General features: G+C 37.1%; 1 protein-coding gene across 1 annotated transcript in view; it reads right to left on the bottom strand.

Moving 5' to 3' along the window:
* ADAMTS16 (ADAM metallopeptidase with thrombospondin type 1 motif 16) overlaps positions 1-13,341 on the bottom strand; it is a 248,323-nt gene extending 234,982 nt beyond the window's left edge. The window contains exons 1-3 of the mRNA XM_069076863.1: positions 12,653-13,341; positions 12,366-12,471; positions 2,011-2,336 (exon numbers count right to left, since the gene is read on the bottom strand). Coding sequence (XP_068932964.1) covers positions 2,011-2,336; positions 12,366-12,471; positions 12,653-12,712 — 492 coding nt within the window. The 5' untranslated portion in view covers positions 12,713-13,341. The remainder of the gene's footprint in view (positions 1-2,010; positions 2,337-12,365; positions 12,472-12,652) is intronic.
* Between the last annotated feature and the right edge of the window lie 10,522 nt (positions 13,342-23,863).

Raw genomic sequence — 23,863 nt, 5'->3', positions numbered from 1 at the left:
TACTATATCTCCTATTTTACTGCTGAAGACACTGAGCCTGGGAGAGATTAAGTAACTAAGGGATCAAGCAGGGTCATATAACTAGCCAGTGTAAGAGGCAAGTTTTGAATTTAGCTCTTCTGAACTTGAAGATAGCCACTCTCTGCACTATACCACCTCGCTACCCTATATAGCATTAGCAGACAGAAATTTCATCTCTTCATGTTCTTTTCAGTAGCTAATAAATTGTAAATACTTTGCATGTTTTGCAATCAACTTTAATAGTCACTCACTGTTGGATCTTCAGCAAGCATGTATGCAAAGACTTTATTCATGTGATCTGTCTGCATTTAATCATTCCAAATGGGTAAATAGATCAAGGTTTATAGCCTCATAACATTTTCAGGATGCAGAGAATTTTTGAAAGACTATTTGCCAAATACTTTAATATCAGCAAAATCACTAAAGTGTTTTGACAACACATTTCTCCTTTAATGTTTAAAGTTGAGTGAACTCAAAGGTAATATTTTATCTTATGTTTCTTATTATTCACACTTGGCTCATTGATATTTTCAGAAACATTTGGTTAGACATTCAGTCCAAGAAATTTCTCGTCTATCAAGCTCTTTCTCTATAAAAAGGAAGTTGTATTTTTGCCAAAAGTAAAAGACTATCAAGTTTTCAAGTTTGGTTTGAACCCCCAACACAGGAGGCTCAAATCAATTCTACTTTTGGCAAAAAGTAAAATTTATCCTCTTCTTGTAACCTCCCCAAATACAGCTGATATTGTCTGCTTAGATTAACAAAATAGCAAAGATATTATTCCAGTAATGTCACAGAGCCCAGCACAATCCTATGTACCAAGTAGGTGCTTTGAAATGTGCAGAATTGAACTGAATTCACTTCACAACTGTGACATAAACTGGTCATTGGAGTTTTGAATTTTTCTTATAGGCACAGAGATTAGACTCATAATAGAAGCAACACTGTACAGTAGCAGCATTACTGTATTTGATGTCAAAGGACCTGGGTCAAATCCTAGGTCTGCTATGAATTTTTTCCAAGTCATTTAATCTCTCATCACCCTAGTTCCTGTATCTATAAAATGAAGAAGTTAAACCAGAAATCCTCCAAGATCCCCTGTTGGCTCTACATATATGATCTTATATACAGATTTGAAGTGGGACAGGCAGCATGTGGAATGCTCAATATAGCAAAACTATAAAGTATAAATGTAGAACAGAAGGGACCTTCTGAGTAATCAAATTATGAGGCAGTTAGGTAGCACAGTTTATAGTATGCTGGACTTGGAACCAGGACCAAAGTTCAAATCCAACCTTAGATACTTGCCAATTGGGTGATCCTGGGCAAGTCACTTAACCTCTGTCTGCCTCAATTTCCTCATGTGTAAAATAGGAATAATAATAGCACCTACCTTACAGGGTTGTTGAAAGGGTCAAATGAGATAATATTTTTAAGCATTATAGCTATGATAGTTAAATTCCTCTTTTTACCAGTTAGGAAATAAATAATAAAGCACATATTTGAACCCTCGTCCTTGCACTTTAGATTCTACATTTTTTCCTACTGCACTAAATGCTTTAATTGCCATGAAGCCATTCCTCTGAATTGTCTTACAAATCAAAAGATTATAGTAAAACATCTTTTATCTAAAGTTTGCAACAAATTAACCATGACTATGTGTATCTGACCTTTGATATTAGCAAGACCTGTTTCTGCTTCATAAGACAACTTCATTCCCTACCAATAATACAGACTAAAACAACAAAAATGGGGTAATTATTATCATTCCTGCCCAGATTATGAAATGTGTAATTTGAAGCTATTCAATATATTTCAAACATAAATAAATGTTATCTGGTGACTTTCATCTCACTTTTGTAAAGACACATATTTATTATAATCAAGGCTACAATTTTGCTTCCTACCTATTGTAAATATGCTCACATAGTTACTCTGAATCTTGCTTTAAATCATGCCATGAACATAACTGGTAAGATTTGGACTTACCAAACCTTTACATGTTGAAAGTGCTACTGACGAGTTCTGGTGGGATCTTAAGGAGCCTTGATAAAAGCAGAATTCCTCTGGTGGGAAAGTATGTACTGATTTAGTGCCTTTCTTTCCTAAGGTTTGTACCATAAATCCAGGAGCTATTAGGCTGTCAGAGGTTTTAAGATCCATGTGAAAGTCATGCCCAAATCCATGGAGCCGAAGGTGAAGAGCATCAATTCCTTGATGAGAAAGTGACCTCTTTCTCCTTTGACGGTGCATAATTTCATGTGTCATGTAGTCTCCATTTGGGTGTACTTCATAAGCTGATACAATTTCATATTCTGTAGACCAAATAGCAGAAAACAACAGAGTTCAATTAAGGAAAAGAAAAAGCAATGTTGTAGATGAGTATTAAAATTGTGATGACTAAATGAGGCATACTTAAGAAAGAGCATGTGTAGTGTATCTTAATTTGAATTGTATAGTAAATAAATTATTTATGAACTGGACCTGTGATTTCCTTAGTATGTGGAACTCCTGATGAGGAAATTCCCCCTACCATGGCTGATTAAAACTATTATGCGATTTATAGACTTAGAGAATTGACTGAACACTAAGATTAAGATAATTTGCCCATGGTCACTTGAAACTTCCGCACAATGAGTATGAGCTTCTTGATATCAGGGCCAGTTCTCTAGCCTATAGCGCAGCTAGGTGGTATAGTAGATAATGTACTAGCACTGGAGTCAGGAATACCTGAGTTCAAATCCAGCCTCAGATATTTACTAGCTGTGTGACTATGGGCAAGTCACTTAACCCTATTTGCCTCAGTTTCCTCATCTGTATAATGAGCTGGAGAAGGAAATGGCAAACCATTCCAGCGTCTTTGCCAAGAAAACCCAAGTGGAGTCACAAAGAGTCAGACATGACTGAAAAACAAGTAAACAACAAGGCTATATATAATATATCTCTAGCCTGCATATCATGCTACTTCTCCAAATGAAATAGAATATATGTAACATATATATATATATACATATACATCTATATCATATATGTATATATAATATGCATTCACATGTACAGGTACTGATATATTGTATTTTATTAATATATACCAAATATTTGTAAATATGTATATTTAATACATAGATAAGCAAAAGTATTAAAATGTCCCTCAAAATCATCTGTATGATCTGTATTAATGTTCTGTGACTAAATGAAGTAAAGGGCTATGGTCTTATTTGAAAAGAAGGAAAAATAGTGAAGCTTTATGAAAATGGAAATGTCCTAATATTTTTCTACTTTGTAAATATGGCTTCTGTTCAATATATATTCTGTTCAATATATGACATTTTAATTTTTATTAAAGATCAGTTTTACTCATTCACTTTTTAGTCTATTTTATATTTGAATATTCATTTTATTTAAGCAATTTGGTTTTTAAAGTTAAAGTTACCCCATCCTGAAAATAACATCCTTCAATACATAATTTTTGCATTTACTTTTTTTTTAATAGTTTATGATTGTTATTTAATGTATCAGTTCTTATTCAAAACAATTTGTTAGGCTTCTATTGAAAAGGTTTCCTTTTCCTCTGATCATCTTCACTGAGTCTTTCAATGCCATTTCTCTTCATATTACTTATAATTTTTTTAGCCCACCATGTATCTAGATAAATCACTTAGAAAACCTTTAAGATGACATTTGAATTTTCTGCCACCTGCACCAAGATCTAAGGCTGAAATCAAAAGGGATCTCATAAAAATTCAGATTCAATAGCATTTTAAAAAACTATTTTTCGTTATTATTAAGAATGGCAAGTGGAAGGAGGGTGGACTAGATTACCTTCAGGAAATTGCTATGCTCTTTTAATGACCCCAAACTTGTCCCTGAAAATAAGGTTCATCTTTTAAATACCTACATTCTACCTTTGGTGTTATATGACTGAAAGACATGGGACAGAACATGCCTAAAGAAATGTAAATGAATTCACACAAAGAGTGACAAAGAGACTCATGATGGGCATGAGGAGCATGAGACGTATCCAATAAGAAAGTATGAAGAATAGGAGGGGGAGATGTTATCAGGGAAATGTTATAATAGAAAAAAAGGCCATAAGCTGGCTATGAGGTGAAGGCAAGGGAAAATAGGTTGAAAGGCCACCCAGAATGCTTCATTGGTCTTGTGATTTGAGAAGAACTCGAGGAAAGCCTCCACCAGAACTGCAGTCACCCAGTGAAAAACTTTTTGGAGGACAGAGTGGAATGAACAGAGTTGTATAGGATGTGCAGACATAATTGAGTTGCAATCTGCATCATGGCTAGGGACATTTAAATGATGAAATCACAGATCCATTTGAGTTTTTGTACCAGCATATTAAAGAACAACAATTAGAAACTATGCCTGTGTGTGTGTGTGTGTGTGTGTGTGTGTTTGGAAGAATAAAGGGGATGGTTAAAACATTTTGAATCTAAAGATGGTGTATAACAATCAGACATTAGGCTGTTTTGCTGAAGCTATAGACAGCATGATGTATATGGGTGAATATTATCTGACCTCATCTATAGATAGCATGATGTATATGGGTGAATATCACCTGACCTCAGTCCTAGAGCTTGCTTACTTGAAAAAAATCCCTCTAACAGTTTGCATTTTGTTCTTTTGTGTCTCTGACATATGCATAGAAAGGACCATGCTTCCATAGCTGTGTAAATTATTTGCAAATCAAAGGCTAAAGAAGCTTTCTCTAAAAGTGTTTTGAACACCCTAGGGAAAACAAACAAACAATATACTTCATTGTTACTATCAGTGTACTCTGATTTGTTAACATGATTTAAAATATCATATTTTTCTGGGTATCAGTTATCTGGGCATTATCAAATAGAATGCTCCACTCAATTTCTAAATCAATGATCCTAATTATTGCACTACTAACTCAATGGGATATAGACCCTCCCTCCTACCCAATGCCAGTTTGAATCCCTGGTACAGCCTCTTTATGGGATCTGATGAAATACTCTTGCATATTTAAGAATTTGTCCTAAGCTATTTGAGAGAGATTAATCCAAAGCCCACAAATAATAATTCCTTCTCCTCATCCTCTATCATCATCATCATCATCTATTTCTGGTATGACATGAGTGTATAATTTGCTCCAACCCCTTCTAATTGTCTGTCTTTGAATAGAATTCCAACAAAAAGAAATAAATGAAAACTGTCATTAATATTATAATGAAATTTACAGCCTGACAATTGTCAGTTTTTTCTTTAATTCTTTTCTGAATTAACACTTCATGTTTTAATTGAACCCAGATCCCTGCCTTACTGAAGTAATACTGGAGGGTAGGAAGATATTTTAAATAATCTAACATCCTGGAATAAGAAAGTTTTGTTATCTTTTGGTCAGTTTAGAGATCTGAAAAAACCTTTCACTTAAAGTACAAAAAAATGAGAGAGCAAATTAGAAAAATTGTTCTTATCTGCCCACATATCTGCTTTCACCCAAGGAAACAGAGAAATATATGACATCTCCAAATGTTGTGGGATCATGGAGTATTTAAATCCTAAACCTTTATTATCTAGAGCATCAATATGTTAAAGATCAGAAATCTGACCTCACTTTGCTTAAAATGAGCAACTTGATTCACTGGTGCCCAATTGGAGACTGTTTCTGCATCCTTGTAAAGTTGTTCAGGGGTTAGATTGTGTTTAGAGAAGAATCCTTTGTTAATATAACAGATTTTTCCTGTACTCATCCCCTTTGATTTGAAACACATTCATGCACACACCTACATGTACTCACATACACAGACACACAAAAATCAGTAAGTAACTTTTGTATACAGTTTCAGTCTGAAGTAGTCAGCTTTGGTAAAAATGCCCATGGCTAAGGTAATTGTATTCATTCCTAGCTCTTTTTGTTTCTTTTCAAGAAGCATTACAGCTAGAGACAGGGCCACCTTCTCAACACGATTAAGGTGCTCCAGTTGAGGCATGTCCATTATACTCTGCTCTACAGATTCAAATACCTCAGAATTTTCAAAGAATTTGAATAGCTGTTTTCTGAGTTCAGAAATCAGAAAGGCAAGACAAATATTATAATAGCTCATAGTTGTGTACAGCTTTAAATTATGCAAATTGTTTACATAGGTGGTTTCATTTGATCCTCATCCTCCCCGTCCCGAACTCCCCCAAACTCCCTTATGCAGCAGGTGATATTAAACAGACAAGGTTATTGAGACTCAGAGTAGTGAAGTGATTTATCCACAGTTATGCAACCAGTAAATGATGGAGTTAGCATCCAAACCCAGATTTTCTCCTAAGAGATGCAGGAGCTATGTCAAAAGGAAATTTATCACTTCTAGCACTTAATATAAAGTTTTTTTTAAAATAAAAGTTTCTAAAGGAAAGAAGGGAAGGAGGGAAGAAGAAAAGGAGGGAAAAAGAAGGGAAGGCAGGAAGAAAGGAAAGAAGAAAGATAGGAAGGAGGGAAGACAGGTAGGTTTATTCTGGTCCTTAAAGTCAGAAGCTATAAAATGGCTAGATGTTTTAAAGACTCTATGGATAGGGGAAGCACTAGCTTCTGGAAGGTTCCGATCATATAGTACAAAGAAACATAAAATATTAAGTGACAAAAGTGTTATGAAATAAAATTCAGCCATTAAAATGTTGTTCAGTCCTTTTTATTCAGTAGTGTCTGACTCTTTGTGACTCCATTTGGAGATTTCTTGGCAAAGATGTTAGAATGTCTGGCTATTTTCTTCTTCAGTTCATTTTATACATGAGGAAACTGAGGCAAACAGAATTAAGTGACTTGCCCGGGGTCACATAGCTCATAAGTTTCTGAGGTCAAATTTGAACTTAGGTCTTTCTAACCCTAGACCTGACATTCTATCCACTGCATTACCCAACTAACCATTAAAATAGCATATTTGAAATATCTTTTGACAGGTTGAATAAAACAAGAAAGGCCAGATCCAGTAATAAGACATTTAATAGAAATAAATGTAAAGTCTTACACTTGGATTAAAAAAAAATCAGATTTATAAGTTAGGAGAGGCAAGACAATGTTGTTGTTTCTTTCCCTGAAAAAGAACTGGGTATTCTAGTAGACTGTAAATTCGACATGAATCTCAGCATTGTGATAGGGTACCCCTGTAATCACAAATTACCTTGAAATTGAAACAGTGTCCCCAAAAGAGAAAGTACTTTACTCTGTCTTACTCAGACTATATTTGATCTTGAACAACAACTTTTTTAAGCTAGGGAACATTCAGTTATGGTAAACAGCTGAAGTTTTAGCTCATGGAAGATTAAGGGAAACACTATAGCCATAAATAATAATAATAACATGGAAAAATATGAGATGATATATATGTGCATATGATATATATGGGTATTTAAGACTTGTTAAACAATACATATATATATATATCATCTCATTTGAGCCTCACAACTACTCTGTGAGATAAGTGCTATATCTTAGCACAATTTTAAACATATTTTAACTACCTTTTTACAGATTAGTCAATGGAAGCTGAAGGAAGTTAAGTAATAAGGTCAAATAAGAATTTGACCCCTTGTCTTTATAGACTTTAAGTCTAGCAATCTATATACATTGCTTCTCAAATATTTTGAAAACTGTCATGTAAGAGGATTAGACTTTTTCTACTTGGCTACACAGGACAGTAAGAACCATGGGTAAAAATAATAGAGAGACAGAGCTCAATTCAATGTATGGAAAAACTTCCGAACCAATAATGCTGTTCAGAAATGGAATGGGCTATTTATATAAGTTCATAGTTTACTAGAATTAACAACAATAGGGGTTTGGGATAGGACTATGAATTTATTGGCATAGGGATTTTTCAGTGAGGAACCTTATACCAATGATGGCCAGGCCTTCTTTGCAGCTTAGAGACTTAGAGAGTTACTTCTGTCTTGAGGAGTTAAGTGACTTCCTTAGGGTTATAAAGCTAGTATTGCCAAAGATAATACTTTAGTTCAAGTCTTCCTAGTTTCAAATCTTATTTATTTTTATCATTGTTGTTGTTAATATTATTAATAGCACTGTTACTTCAGTGAGCATTCAGTGGAGACTTGAATTTCTACTTGTTGAGGACAAGTATCCAAAGGACACCATACAGGGAATGACTGGTTCACGCATGAGTTGGACTCTATGACTTCTGAGTTTCCTTTCAACCCAGGTTCTATAGCCACTGAAAAACACATGAGTAGAATGATGAAACTATAAGCATGCTTAATAAGTATTTACAACATTTCTGTTCTAAGGTTATAGGTAAGTTCTAAATTACCTATAAAAGGACATAATTATAATTTTATTGACCAACAATTTAGATTATAGAAAAAATGGGTACTGATTACAAAGTTCTTTTTATTGGGTATGGAGTGAATAAGGCAAGATAAAGTTAATCAATAGTCCATACTTTTATTGCATGAACAGGGTTTTCACTAATTAATACTAAATCCTGTATATCTAAAGGGAGCAAAGTGAGAACCCTTCTAATACATTATCACTACAGTTAATGGTTCCCTAATGTGGATCATTCACAATTGATTCATGCTCACTTTCATCCTGGATCCTTTGCTCAGCACTAAAGGGACAAAGACAGTTAGGTAGCTTGGTCATTTTTATACCTTCCTCCCTCAGTTCTAATGTGGGTGTTTCCAACTCACAGACCTTGTAATGTTATCAATTCAGCTGTAGCCATGAAGTGATGATAGAAGAGAAGCTGAATTGTTCAAAACAAGAATGATGTAGCAGCTCTCATTGAACACGTTAAAAGGGAAGAACTCTTCCAAGCAAAAATAAATGAATGAATGAGTAAAAAGTGTTAAAAGCCACCAGATGAAATAATGGGAGCCATACTCTTAAGGCTGTACCCTTTTTTGCTTCTTTGTATAAATATGTCCCTTTTCCAAAAATGATGCATCAATCTTTAATAAGTGATTGATCTTACTGCTACACACCTGATATTGTGATACAAACAAAATACATGCCTTGTTGGAAAAGGAGGTAGAAGAAGCATGGCAAGAGAAGACATCTACCTCTAGGAGCCAGTTTGGACTAAAGGGAATTTTCACTGCCAAGCATGCCTATTAGATGATATAGAGATAGTTTTCCAAAAGCTAACATCTACAGATTCAATGAACATAGAAACCAAAAAAATTGTATGGCACACCACATATTTATTACTTTATGGAAGGTAAAGTTGCCATACCCATTTTAATTGGGTATGGCAAATACCTCAAAGATATTTTCAAAAGATATCTTAATCATGAAAAACTTTAGCCAGTTTTAAAATGCAACTAAAACTTGCTATTTTTAGGCTATCTTAAATTAAACTGAGAGCTTATGTATAATTTTTGTAAGAGGAAAATTCTCCCAATGGTGACTCACATCAGTACCTTGGACTGCTCAGTCTTACTTGAGCTCAGTTTTGTTGCAAAAATAAGCAGACAAATATTCTGTCTTACCAAGTCATGGCATACTGTGCCAAACTAAATAGTATGTCAATTTCCAAACCTAGCTGTCCATGATATTTGCACATGCTCTTTTCATACTCATCATTTCTATTGAGTCAAATAAATAGGAGTTCTAAAATGACTATAAATCATTGATTTGAGTCTACCTTACCCATAATAGGATTTAAAGTTAGCTTAAAATTAAAAAAAATTACACAATGAAATGAAATGAATAAAAGGTTAACAGTTGGAAAATAATTTTGCTTTTTTGTTTTTGCTTGGATTCATATTATTCTGAAGATGAATGAAAATTAATAGAAGAGGCTTCAGGTCTCCTACTACTGAGTATTAGTCAATGACAAAATATATTAAATGATGGTATGTTTGTTCACTGAAAATAAACTTGGCCTCTCAAGGTGTAAAACTATTTCTGCCTCAAAGAAAAGATGTCGATTTCCTTTTGCTCTGTTTTGTCCTTATGCCAGTTATTTAAAATAGGAAACAGGAATGGTTTCTGTGACTTTTAAGTCCAACTTTTAAATCGGATACCCCACACCCAATAGTTTGTAGATGTACACTAACATTCTACATACTTTTAGACATGATGATGATGATGACGATGATGACAATGGATATGTGATCCTCTGTACCATAAATGACACTTGAAAATATTGTCAGTAGGTAGGATAGGCACACTTAGTTATTTCTCCAGCACTGTGAAGGATTTACAACTGAACAAATGAATTACCATGTAAAGTGCATTATTGCAAACCTAAAGCATTTTAAAAATGCTAGCTTTATATTATGATTTGCCTTTACTTTTATGTCCTTTCACTGTAGCTAAGAAGCCCATTTTAATTAGTTTGATAAGTCTTGTTATGATAGGTATCATTTTTATTGTTTTACTTGTTGCAAAAACTGTAAGCACCAGTCATTGTAAATATGCATGTCCTTGAAGATAACATGAGTACATATTACCTGAAATCTACTTTTGCTGGCATTAAAAACAAAACTAACAAAACACTCAAAGAAAATCCTGTTCATGCAAATTCACCCAGGAAACAATCAGAATTTGGAGCTATAAAAGACTGTTACTAAAACTGAAAGGTACCTCAGATGCTATCTAGTCTCAAATCTCTCATTTGCCACCTGAAGAAAGTTAGGTGAAGGAAGGTAGATTAGGGACTTGCCCTAGGTCACACAGTAAGTAGCAGAGAGGAGATTTGAATTCAGTTCCTCTGATTCTACAGACAGTACCCTTAGAGGATATTCAGACTAAGCCCCTTATTTTAAGGATAAGGAAACCAAGGCCTGCAGAAGTTAAATGACTTGGTCAAAGTCAAACACACAGATTGTGAGTTGGAAAGGCAAGATTCAAACCCAGGTCTAAAGCTAAACTCTAAATCTTCTTGCATAGCTTGCCTTCCACTTATTGTTGTCTCAAATTATTCTGCATGCTTATTGTTTGCTTAACATTAAACTTTACAAAGGACATGGGATCACATATTTCCAAGATGAATTCTGATTTGTCAAAAAAAAAAAAAGAGTTTGGGGGACTAGGAGGAGGAACACCAATTTGTAGATAAGGTATTTTAGTACTCTCAAAAGCGTTACTTCGTGTAAAAATAATTAAACAGACTAAATTACATGATTTGAAGTTAAGTCATGGAAAGGGATCAATGAAAACTCAGGACAATCGGGGGGGGGGAGAGGGAGAGGGGATTTATAAATAGAGATAACCTTGCTCTACCAATACTAAAAATTTATTTCCCTATCACTTTGTAATGTTTACATTCAGCGCCCTCTAGTGGATCTCATATACAGTGGTGCAAATCTCAGCATTGTCCTTTCTTTTGTTTTGAGGATTATACTACAGCATTCCGTACCAAGTAGGGCAGTATTTAAATATTTCGTGTACATATTAACTGCTCACATTTATTTTTCTTGTCATGCTCCTATGCTCAGGAATTCTGAAACTCAGTTAATTCTTTTAACTCATCTCATAACTCTGAGTTTTTATTGTCCTCAAACTTAGATGCTATTTTAAAAGCTATTGAGAACTTGTGATAAATATCTATCCTTAGCTATGTCATTATGTAGATGCTTAGGGACTAATGTCAAATTTTAAGAAATAAGCTCAAGAAAAAAGAATGCCTCCTTCTACCTGCATCCTTATTTTCAGTATAAAGGGATACAGACTCAACAAATTGGAATGCCATACTATCAAAACACCTTTAGTGATGCTTAAAATGATCCTAACATAAAAAGGATGTTTTTTTTACATTGAATTGTTATTTGTTATAAAGTCAAATAATGACAATTGATGTGGTTTTACATTTTTAGCTTATAATTACAAGTTTCATTGTTTTCGAAGAAGAAAAAGTAGATCATTGACAAGCCAAATCAACTTTAAAAAGTCGACAGGTACTATGAACAGTAATTGACTATAGGCTAATTCTAAATTCCATAGGCAGTAGCCTTATAATAATTACATTAGCTTATTCATAACTCTTCCTCGTGATTTAGAAACCAAGATAGCTACTACCACTTTCTTAAAACTTCATGTTCCCCCCACCCCCACCTTTCCCAGCAAACACATTTCAATGCCCCTATCCTAACATTTGACATTATTTCCCTGGTAAGCAAAGTCATTACAGTTTTACAAGGCAATACAGTTAAAAAAAAAAAAAGAAATACTAACGATAGGCTAATTATGGGCTGTGCTGTGAGGAAATAAGAAGAAAGCACAGAAGTATTTTTTAATTAGGGTTTGATGTGTTCCTTGTAATTATGACCACTTACAGCACCATATAACCAAGTATCGAGAGAATTTATGAGCTGCTGAGTTTCGAGGATTAGAATCCCAAGCCTTATTGACTTACCGCTGTTTTCCACCAAGTCCGCTAACTCTGAGTGCAGTGAAGGATGCGGGAAGTTTTGGCTTCCAGGAACACCAGCTGCTGCTTCCACAGCACACACAGGTGCACGCTAGAAAACATTTGCAAACACTTCATGAGATCAAGTCAAAAGAAAGAAAGAAAGAAAAAAGGCAGCCGGTTGGGAGTAATTTGTCATCCCTCCCTCCCCCAAATTAAAACGTGTGTCAATAATTAATTCAGAAACTCTAAAAACAAAAGATCGGCAGAAAAACAAACAAAAAACAACTTACCTTTAATTCTATTTCAAAGAGCAGCAATAACCAGAACACAAGCCAGCTCCTTAAGGTCATGGCGATAGCCCCCCAGTGCCCTTCCTCTAAATTAAAACCGCTCACTGCAAGACGCAAAATATACCACTAATACACCTACACAGTCACTTTCTTCAGATCTTAGAGCTTCAAATAATTTGAATTATGGAGTAATTCATCCAGTTGGACTCTGAAGTGTCTTTAGGGCAAAGTATTCTTGCCACAGTTGCACTGTTTGCAAATCTGCCAGGGAGACAATTCAATACCATCTAATGCAAAGGGTTATTTCTCTGGCGTGAGCTTGGGTGCCAGTAAGGGTTATTATTGTTCTTCTGCACCGAGAGAGGGGTGGCAGAGGCAGCGGCAGCAGCAGTGGCGGCGGCAGCAGCATTAGCTGGGAACCCTCAGAGCTGCAGGAGAAGAGGGGGAAGAGAAGGGGGAGGAAAGGGAGACAGGGGGAAAGAGGAGGAGGGAGGCAGGCAGGAGGAGGAGCAGGAGGAGCAGGGGGTGGGAGGTAGGTCCAGAGCCCCCACTGGGACAACAGCGAGGAGCGGGTGGCAGAGGAGGATGGATTGGCGGAAGAATTGGAGGGCAGCAGGCCAGTGGGTGCTACCCGCTTGCCGATGTAGGATTCACTCTGCCAGTCCGTCCCATGTGAACTTCGGCAGCCACAGCAAATCACCCAGTTGCCTCCCCTCCTCCCCTCCCTCCCCTCAGCTCCTCTTTCTAATCCTGGCCAGTAACAGGCTCCGCTTGAGTGACAGACCTGCCTAGCCAACTGAGAATCACAGCACCTGTGGCAAGGGCCAGGGAGTGGGGGGCTGGACAATGCACCCTGCTATTCCCAGGCAGACACTCCGCTTAGGTGTCTCTGGCTCCTGTTCCTTAGCCAGCAATAGTATACACACATCGATCAAGCTCTACCTTAGCCACTGTGAAAGGGACAGGAAGGTGATGGAATCAATCACCTCTTGTTTCCCAGCAACCTCTGATCCTGGCTAAATGCTACTGAGGGGCTGATGTGGGTTGCTCCAGCCAGCGATGAGCAGAAAGGAGAGGCAGAACTAGTCAGAACTGACTTGAAAAGATACCTTCAAACTAAACTGCCACAAACTGGCTTTTGAGTTGGACTCAGAGGAACTCTAAGATCCCTGGCAGCAACTCTGATCCTATGAGCCGCTCATGCTTCTGGAATAACACAAAAACGCAAGAAAGGTCACTTTCGAATCTCTAGGGATGCAAGTTGTAAGAACTGAGGAGGCATTAAATGTACCACCTGAGTTTAAAATTGTCCCATTTCTCACCTTTTCCCCCCTTTCTCCCTTTAGTTTCATCTTTATCACATCCATTCTTTCTGTTTTACTTCTCTCCCCTTTTTCTATCCCTTCTCTACACCTCTCTGACTCTCTTTCCCTCTCCCTTCCTTTCTCCCTCCCTTACCATCCTGAAGTTTTGCTTTAATTGATCCAGTAGCTGGATCAATTGATTTTTTTTCTTTGCAAGTTTCATACCTATTCTTTCCTCTACTATTCACTCTGCCACCTGTGTACCAGAAGTCATCTTTCTGGTGTGGCCAATCATCGTACCCTAGGAATCCAAGTGGATGGACCAGTGCATTATACAATGATTCAGAGGAGAGGAAAGGAGTCGGGAGAGGTGGAGCAGGCACTAAAACTAAGGTACTTATTATATTCAATCAGCACAGTGACAAAAGACTGAGGCTAACGCTGGAACTATGACTGGGATTGATACATGGCACTTCTAGGACTAGTGTGGCAGTAGAGTGTTCTCCCTTTCCATACACCCGTTTTGGGGAGAAGGGGTATGGAATACTGACGCAGATAAATGATACAGGGGGGAAAGTTCTGGACTTGGAGTCAGGAAGACCCGAGTTGAAATTTGCCCTTCAGATATTTATACATTTACTAGCTGTGTGGCCCTGGGCAAGTCATCTAACTTCTGCCTTAGTTTCCTCATCAGTAAAATGGGGATAATAATAGTAGCTACCTTACAGAGCTTTTGTGAGAATCAAATGAGATAATATTTGTAAAATACTTTTGCATATTTAAAGCACTATATAAATGTGAGCTATTAACTATTACATGTCTAAGTTCTTTTCCCTTACTATACTTCTTCCCTTTATTCTTGGTATTCCCTCGATCCTTTTCTTAACCACATTTAAGTGTATTTAAAATTCTCTGTGTATGTGTGTGTGTGTGTGTCTGGGGCAGGATGGGGTCTGGGGGGGATGGAATGGTACTTATTAGATGGGTGACCATGTGTAATTCACTTTGTCTCAGTAAGCTTCAGTTTTCTCCTCTATAAAGGAGGGATAATAATAACCTTAGTTATTACCTCACAGAGCCACTGTGAAGCTGAAATGACATTATGTATATGTAAAACAATTGGAGAACCTCAAAGTATTATACAAATGTCAGTTATTTGTTCTAGGGATCAAATACTCTACCCCTCTCTTCTGACCTCTACCTCCCTTAGCCTGTTTTTGAGGCTTAAATTGTTTGCTTATTGTTTACCAGATGTATTTCTTTCCACAGGTATGTTTCATTTATGTCCTGGACTTAAAACTAGAAGAGACCTTGGTTCAATTTCTGCTTCTTCTATATACTACTTTTGTGACTATGGGCAAATCACATTTCTTTTAGCCTATTTTCTTATCCAAGTGTGATTAAAATTTCTAGAGAGCAAAGCACAATTTTCTCCTTTCTACTATCACCCAGCACAGTGCTTAAAACATAGTAGATGTTTAAGAAATACTTATCAAATTGAGGGTAATATATGAAATTGAAATAATTGTATTCGATAACAGGATTGTTGTAAGTCAGAATTTTTTTTTGTGAATCACTTTGTAAATTGTAAAACACTACGGAACTTCATTATTATCACAGTGCTTTACACATAGTAGATTCTTAATACATTTTTTTGTTGAATTTAATTGCTATTACCCCAGGTGTAGCAATACTCAAAGCAATTCAAGTCCTGAACAGTTCCTGAATCTGACAGGTCTATACATTGTCTACTCTGAGTCATAAGCTCTATTTTTTTGGGAAGCTCTTTGCAAAACAATTGTAACCATTGGAAAAAAAATAGAAGTGTTTGGAGATTTCAGACATTGTAACCCCTTGACCAAATGTCTGTTTGCCAGGGTTTAAATTTACTCAGCAACAGAAGGGCTGGTCAAAATATCAAAAGTCTGATGAGATTCCTTCAACAGAAGATGAATTATTCCTTTGCCACAAATAAATGCTTGAATAATATGTATTACATGTTTGATACATATGAATCTCTACTTAACAATGCATCCTTTAGAGACCGCAGGACCCCTATGTCCAGTATAAAATTAAAAGGAATCAGATTTCCTTAATCCTAATTACTCTCACATGTAGAAACCCAAAGGCACTCTTGTTCATACGTTCAAACAGAAGGAAGGAAGGAAGATAGCCTGATTTAAAAGGAATCACTTTTAGGACAAATTTTCTTATAGAATAAAACCAAGAATTGCTTAATAGTTCCCTTACCACTGTGAGAACAGAATAAAGGGGGCTTTTCTGGACAGGAATGTGGTTTTTCCAACTTGTTTAGCTGTAGGGATCAGCATCAAAAAGCAACTTCCTACATTATAGTAACAATGTCACAAGCATCTAGGGATTTGAATGGTGCAAGTCCAAGTCTGCAATTTAGGCATTTCCATTTTTTATTTCAGCTACAACTAAAACCATTCTAGGTCGATTTTGCAAATCAGCAGCAATATGTCTGACTTCTGCTTTGGCCCGGAAGGATCTCCTAGACATTGTTATTTTAAGAGAATATGGTAAGAATTGAATGGCATGACTCTGAAACACCTAAAACCCCTTAAGTTCTTTATAGTGAGCCAGGGCAGTGGCAAGATCTACTGCATCCACTAAGGGTTGCTAGAAATGCTTTATTTTAACTTCTGTTTGAAATCAAAGCAATGGAGTGAGTGATTCTGTTTAAAGAGAGAAATACTTTGAAACTGCTTTTCTTATGTTTGTTGACCTGCTCTTAAAGCTACAATAAATAATGAGGACTATGAAGATTGGTAATTTTTTACATATGATCTGGGCCTTCAGATTACATATATATATATATATGCATGCATGTATGTATGTGTGAAATATATACATTATAAACACACATATATATGCATATATATACATATATGTATATAAGCTTCCATCCATTCATTCTAATATTAACTGCCTGCTATTCCCCATCCAGAAGAGAATCAAATTGCTTTCATATAGAGGCTCTTTAATATTTTATTACATTTAAATGTTCTGTTCAATGTATTGCTTATTTAAGTTGGATAAATACTGCTGGATCATCTCAGAAATCCAAAGCACTTAAGAACACATGGCAGTTTCTTGAAACTCCTTGGACGTTTGTATTCACACAGTAGCCCACTCTTCTGCTTGTTGAATCGGATGAATGAACAACATTTCGAAAGCACTGATACAGAGTAATCTCCAGCATGTGCTGAGTGGTGGACTTCTGTGTCTAACGGCCACAAAGCATTAACAGACATCAGAGAGGGCAGTGAGCTCTACCAAGAACCAGGTGGTGAACAGGTTTGTAGATTTTTTTTATAACAATGCACTTCTATGTAATGCTTTCAGGTTTACAAAGCACTTTCAGCACCCCAAACCTCTGAGACAAGTAGCACAAATAGTATCTACATTTTTCGTTAACAAAAGTAAGGCTCAGATGGTGCTTGTTGTGTTCCATAGCTTTTAAGTGCCATAGGGGGTACTCTCATTCAAGTTTCTAGCCTCTTCCTGCAACACCATGCACTCTCTCTCTCTCTCTCTCTCTCTCTCTCTCTCTCTCTCTCTCTCTCTCTCTCTCTCTCTCTCTGTCTCTCTAATATTCTTATTATAAAATTTAACAACTGAGAGGTACAGGGAGAAAAACCTGACCACTGTTTTCAAAAGGTAACCTTGATTACTGTTTATACTTGTTCAGTAGAAGTACAAGTGAGAGGCTTGGGGTATGGATCAACATAGGCAAAGACAAGTGTGAGCAAATAGTAGCCCCTATGTAGTACAAACTCAGAATAACTCGATTTAATTTCTGTAGATTCTCTGAGTACTGAAATATTTTATACTATTCTTAAAATTCTACTTCATATCCCCCTCCACCCCCACCCCACACTCCATAAATCTATGCCACCTTTGGCTTTTGTTTCAGATTTTGGTAATCTCATGGTTATTTTACTTTTACTTTGGTGAATTAGTTCTGTCTGATTTAATCAAGATTCTGGAATGATCCCTTTACTTTCATCCTCATGACCTCTTCAATTTCTTAGTCATTGTTCTTAATAGTAATAGATAGCATATATGAAACCTTAAAATTTTCAAAAGACTTTAAATATATTATTTCATTTGATCCTTATGTAAGGTATACTATCTCTTTAAGGTCTTTTTCATAAAACAAAGCAAAACAAAATAGTTAATGATTGAAAAGGACGAAAAAAGTGATTTTGTGTAAGGAGATTTGGATTTTGTCAAAGTATTTTGTAAGATATTATAAGTGCTCTTGATAAAAATTGCCTAAATCAGAGTAGAAAAAATGAACTTTGGGGAGACTACAGACAATGGAAGATGGCTGAGTAGAAGCAGGTCCTCCCCACTATTCCAGCTTCCACCTTCCCCAATCCATGTAAAAGGGGACTCTAAACAAACTTTGGAGCTGCAGAACCCACAAAATGACACAGAGAAGCTAACCTTCCACTGAGGACAGCCCAGCAGGCCTGCAGCAAGCAGCCAGTGATACGCCCTGGTAGCCGAGCCCAGGCCTGCGTGAGCCAGAGGTTTTAGCCCCAGGTCGGGCCTGACCAGCTGCTGGCCAGAGGGACTCCAGATCACCCACAGCTGTGGCCATTTTCATGTTCATCAACACATAGATGAGAAAGACAAAGTGAGAGGTCAGTGCAGTTTGGACTTTGGGACCCAAGAAATGGGAGTGCATTGGCTTTTGCCCCCAGGGCAAGAAGCGGATGAGATGCTGTGCACAGCCAGCGCCACATGGCATCTTCTGCTCCTGGCCTGCAGACTGTAGGGGGACCAAGTGACCAGTCTGAGGGGTAATCACTCTTGCTTTAACCTTCTTGGATCTGGATTGCAGTCTAAGGTGGAGGTCCTGGGGTGTGTGTCCACCTTGCCAGAATGTGTGGAGGCTTCAAAGAGGGCACTCAACTAATACCTCCAGCAGCTGAAAAAACCCAAGCGTTTGGGACAAAAGCTCCCCTGTCTGGAGGCAGAGTCCTACTGTGGCAAAAAGCCCAGGGGTCAAGTGACTGAGGGGCGACATGATCAGACAAAGGAAGCAAAACAAACAGAAGACTCCAACATTAGACTTCTATTTTGGGGACAAAAAAGGATCAAAGCATGGAACAGGAGGAAGACAGTGAAGTCAGAACTCCTGCACCAAAATCTTCCAAGAAAAATATGAGCTGGTTACAGTACATAGAGGACCTTAAGAAGCAGATTAGAGAAGTGGAGGAAAAATTGGGAAGAGAAATGAGAATGATGCAAGAAAATTATGAAATGAGAGTCAACAGCCTGACTGAGGAAAATCATACCTTAAAAAACAGACTGACTCAATTGGCAAATGAGGCTCAAAAAGGCAATGAGGAGAGGAATGCCTTGAAAAGCCAAATTTTCCAGATGGAAAAAGAATCTCAAAAGCTCACTGAAGAGAATTGTTCCCTCGGATTTAGATTGGAGCAAAGGGAAGCTAGTGAATTTAAGAGAAATCAAGATGATGTTAAACAGATCCAAACAAATGAAAGAATAGAAGGCAATGTAAAATATCTCACTGGAAAAACCACTGACCTGGAAAATAGATCCACGAGAGATAATTTAAAAATTATTGGACCACCTGAAAGCCATGATCAGGGAAAGAACCTAGAAATCATCCTCCAAGAGATTCTCAAGGAAAATTGCCCTGACATTTTAGAACTAGAAGGCAAAATAGAGGTTGAAAGAATCCACCGATCACCTCCTGAAAAAGATCCCCAAAAGAAAACTGCTAGGAATATTATAGCCAGGTTCCGGAATTCCCAAATCAAGGAGAGAATATTACAAGCAGCCAGGAAGAAACAATTTGAATATTGTGGAAACACAATCAGGATAACCCAGGATCTGTCAAAGAGCTTGGAATATGATATTCCGGAGGTCAAAGGAGCTGGGATGAAAACCAAGAATTACCTACCCAGCAAAACTGAGTATCAAGTTTCAGGTGAATATATGGTCATGCAGTGGAATAGAGGACTTTCAAGCATTCTTAATGAAAAAACCACAGTTGAATAGAAAATTTGACATTCAGATACAAGAAGCAAGAGAAGCTTGAGAAGGTAAACAGGGAAAAGAAATCATAAGCTACTGATCAAAGTTGAACTATTAACATTCCTACATGGAAAAATGATAATTGTAATTGGTGAAACTTTTCTCAGTATGAAAATAGTTGAAGTGAATATATATATGTCTATATCAGAGGGTATACGGGCGTATGAACATATGCGTGAATGTGTGTATATGTGCTTACAGGTATACATAGATAGAGGGCACAGGACCAATTCAATAGGAAGGGATTATTCTTAAAAGGGGAAATTAAGAGGTGAGAGAGGAGATGGAGAGAGACAGAATGGGGTAAACTATCTCATAAAGAAGAGGAGAAAGAAAAGGGTTACAATGGAGGGGAAGAATAGGAAGGCAAAAGGGAATGGGTCAACCTTATTCTCACTGAATTTGGCTCAGGGAGGGAATGAAATACAGACTAAATAGGGTATCTCACCCTACAGGAGAGTAGGGGGAAGGGGATGAGAGGTGGGATGATGGAAGGGAGGGCAGGCTGGGGGGAGGGAATTTGGAAACACTCACTTTTGAAAAGGGACAGGATCAAAGTAGAGAATAGAACAAGTGGGTGGTGGGATAGGAGGGAGGGAAATATAGTCAGTCTTTTATAATTTATCTACTAAGTTAATGTTTCGCATTAGCTACACATGTACAATCCATACTGAACTCTTATCTTCCCAGTAAGGGTGGGTGACAAGGGAGGAAGGAAATGAATCTGGAATTCAAAGTTTTAAAATCAAATGTTTTAAATTATATATACTATTATTAATACTATCTTACATGTAATTGGAAAAGAAGATATATAGGCACTGGAGCATAGAGATCCACCATGCCCTACTGGAAAAGTCTAAGGGGGTATGGGAGAAGATATGGGAGAGAGCAGATTAGAGGAGGGGACATCCTGTGAGACTGCTGTTCTGGGGTGGTGGGTAGGGGAAAAATGAGGAGAAAATTTGTAACTCACAATCTGGCAGAAATTAATGATGTAAATCAGAAGTTAATAAAGCATTTGAAAAATGGAAAAAAAAAGAAAATATGAACTTTGCATTTATATTATTAAAATGTATTTATGGAGAAGTAAAATATTCAAATGGGATTTGGGACAGTTTTAGAGAAAAAATTGTGGATTTGAGGACTTGGAACTCTGTCAACAAGATGAAGTAATGATTTGGTTATATGGGAAAAGATTCATGTTACAAATATCAGGGAAGATATTTTATTTATTAAAAATGACAGAAATATGAATAGAAAGAAAGTCTTATGGACACCAAAGAGACAATCTATCTTTTTGGAGACTTCGGAGCTGAACCACGATATATTTTGTGCATTTCTGCTAATCTGTATATACATATTTTATCACTAAAGAGGGCAAAACAAAGAAAATGAGAAATATTACTGTAATGGGCTTTAATGTATACCCAGCTCACCTAAAATGGACTTGGAGCCACAGGATCAAATTGAAAGGAAATGTGGCCCTTTCCTCTACCTAGTATACCCATGCTTTGGGTGAACAAGACCTTCACCCTTAGATGCCACTAGAAAGACTGAGGTTAATCACTATTATTAGGTAGATATAAAGAAGCAATGAGTTCCCTTTATGTAACCAGTGAAAAGAGATTGCTCCCACTCACATAGGAGGGGATGCAGGATATTTTTTCCCCAAAGCAAGTCCTTGCAATTTCCCACTCTCCCATGTGGATGGTATTATGTTAAGTTATATAGGCATCAATCAAAATCCCATTACAGCATATGGAGGCTGAGTTATGATTGAAAAAGGACTGTTGACTTGATAGCAGAAATTTAGGGAGTTACGACTTTTAAAAATAAAAAGTCATTTTGTCACTCAGACTCAAGAGGCTTTCATCTAAACCAAGTAGCAAGGACTGTAGTGAGAGAGTGCTAAGAGGGGCAAGAGAAGGAGGAACCTAAGAAGCAAGGTCAGTAGAGGGGCTAAAAAAGTGACTTTGTTAGAGCTGTGGCAGTTTAAGGAAACCAGAGGAGAGAATGTGTCAGCTGAGTGACTTTTGATTGCTCAAGGAGAGTTGATGTCATTAGCCTACAGGTCCAGAAACACCTGTGAAAAGGTTTGTCGATGAGGGCTTTTTGCTCTCTATTTCCAACTCTGGCTTGAGGAAGAACAGAAGGAAGGCTGTTTGGCTGTCTGGGTGAGTGAGATTAGCAATGTTTCTGTCAGCTTTGTTTTGATTGGACACTTCAGCATCTGGTGTGTAAGTAACTGGCTAGTCTGGTCTGCATAGCCCAGAGATAGCCAGTTTGATGAGCTTGGCAAATGGTCTGAATTAAAGAGAACTTAAAGAACGTAATACTTTCTAAGTACCCTTTATGGCTGATGGTAAATTCAAAAAGTCTCTAAAAGCTTTGTTGAACTAGACGAGAGGTGAGGATCAAGCATTAAGCAGTGAGTTTAACTCTCTTAATAAATGTTCCTGAATGGACACTGAAGAATACAGTCTTGTTAGTTGCCTTGGGACCTTCTGACCCATGCTTCTCTGATTAGGTCCAATTAGTGTGTTCCCACTCTTTACCACAGCTGTTGATAGCAGTGGTGGGAGAGTGTAATCAGATTTGTATGTGTATTGTGATATATTTTATTACTTACATATTGCTTTAATATATTTATATCTATGTTATTGTTTCCTTTTACCTTATTAAGCAAGTGGTTATGTTTAAAAGTGACATTATTCTGAGTAAGTTGGTTGTAGAGTTGGGAAATACTTTGAAGGGGAGCTCAATAACTAGAGTGGTGAATAGGGGAAGTGTATTTCACCTCAAAAGGATTATATCAAGGACTGTGAGAGAGTTTTGATGTAATCAGAAGTGATGGCCTATCTCTGAAAACTTAGTTGTGCTAGTATGAAAGCAGCTTGGAGGAGTGAATCAAATAGAGTAGTTTCTAGACCTCTTCTGTAACCCATTAAGGGTATTACATTTTGGGGGCCTTAGAATAAACTATAGAGCACTTCATAACTGCCATTCCACTTGTAAAATGCTGTGAAGTAGGATTTGAATTTTCCTTTGACTCTAAGTCCAACTCTGTCTACTCTGCCACCTAAGGGGTAGTGGGCATGACATCTTGGTCAATCCCACACTAAACTATCCCTCCTCCCTAATTTATAATGGAGTGGGTTAGATAATTATATCTACTCCTAACACACAAACACACATATCCACATCCACACACATACACACTACTTTGTGGGCATGGCTTTTCTGCAGAAGTTTTATTTTTAAATTCTGGCCTCCTAATTGGCTATATTTGGCTTCACTGGTCAAAATCACTAACTACAGTAGCAGCTAACAGTTTCAAAACCTCTATCTTCCAGGGTTCTGTTTTCTCTGATCAATCACACCCCAAATAGGGAAAGCCACTCCCAAATGACAGTACCCTCAAAGCACATGGGTATGCCAGAGGACTTCTTTACCTCTCTATACTTACTCCTGGTGAAAGATTCACCTCTATAGCAGCAGCTAAATAGGCCAACGTTAGAAATATTGGTTCGGAGGTTCTGGCTTTACCTACTTTTATCTGCTAGAGGCTGCTAAACTGTCATACTTTGCTGAAATAAACTGACTGGGGTGGGGGTTTATGATGCATTCAGCTTCCTGGGTGCATTTTACTCTGCTAATAAACAAATAGAATCTGGGTTGTGCTCTGACCCTCGGTCAAAGCATTGATCATCTCCCCCCATCTTCCTCCAACCCTGAGAAATATCTAAGAAGCACCTATGTATTCTTTGGTTTCATAGCTCAGATAAAGATATATTTGAAACTAGAGCCG

Source organism: Petaurus breviceps, unplaced genomic scaffold (genome assembly GCF_028583685.1).
Source record: "Petaurus breviceps papuanus isolate PSGF00001 unplaced genomic scaffold, PetGlider_PUasm1.0 151, whole genome shotgun sequence".
NCBI classification, from domain to species: Eukaryota; Metazoa; Chordata; class Mammalia; order Diprotodontia; family Petauridae; genus Petaurus; species Petaurus breviceps.
Note: the sequence above shows the minus strand (reverse complement) of the source record. Positions and strands in the feature narration are given on the sequence as shown.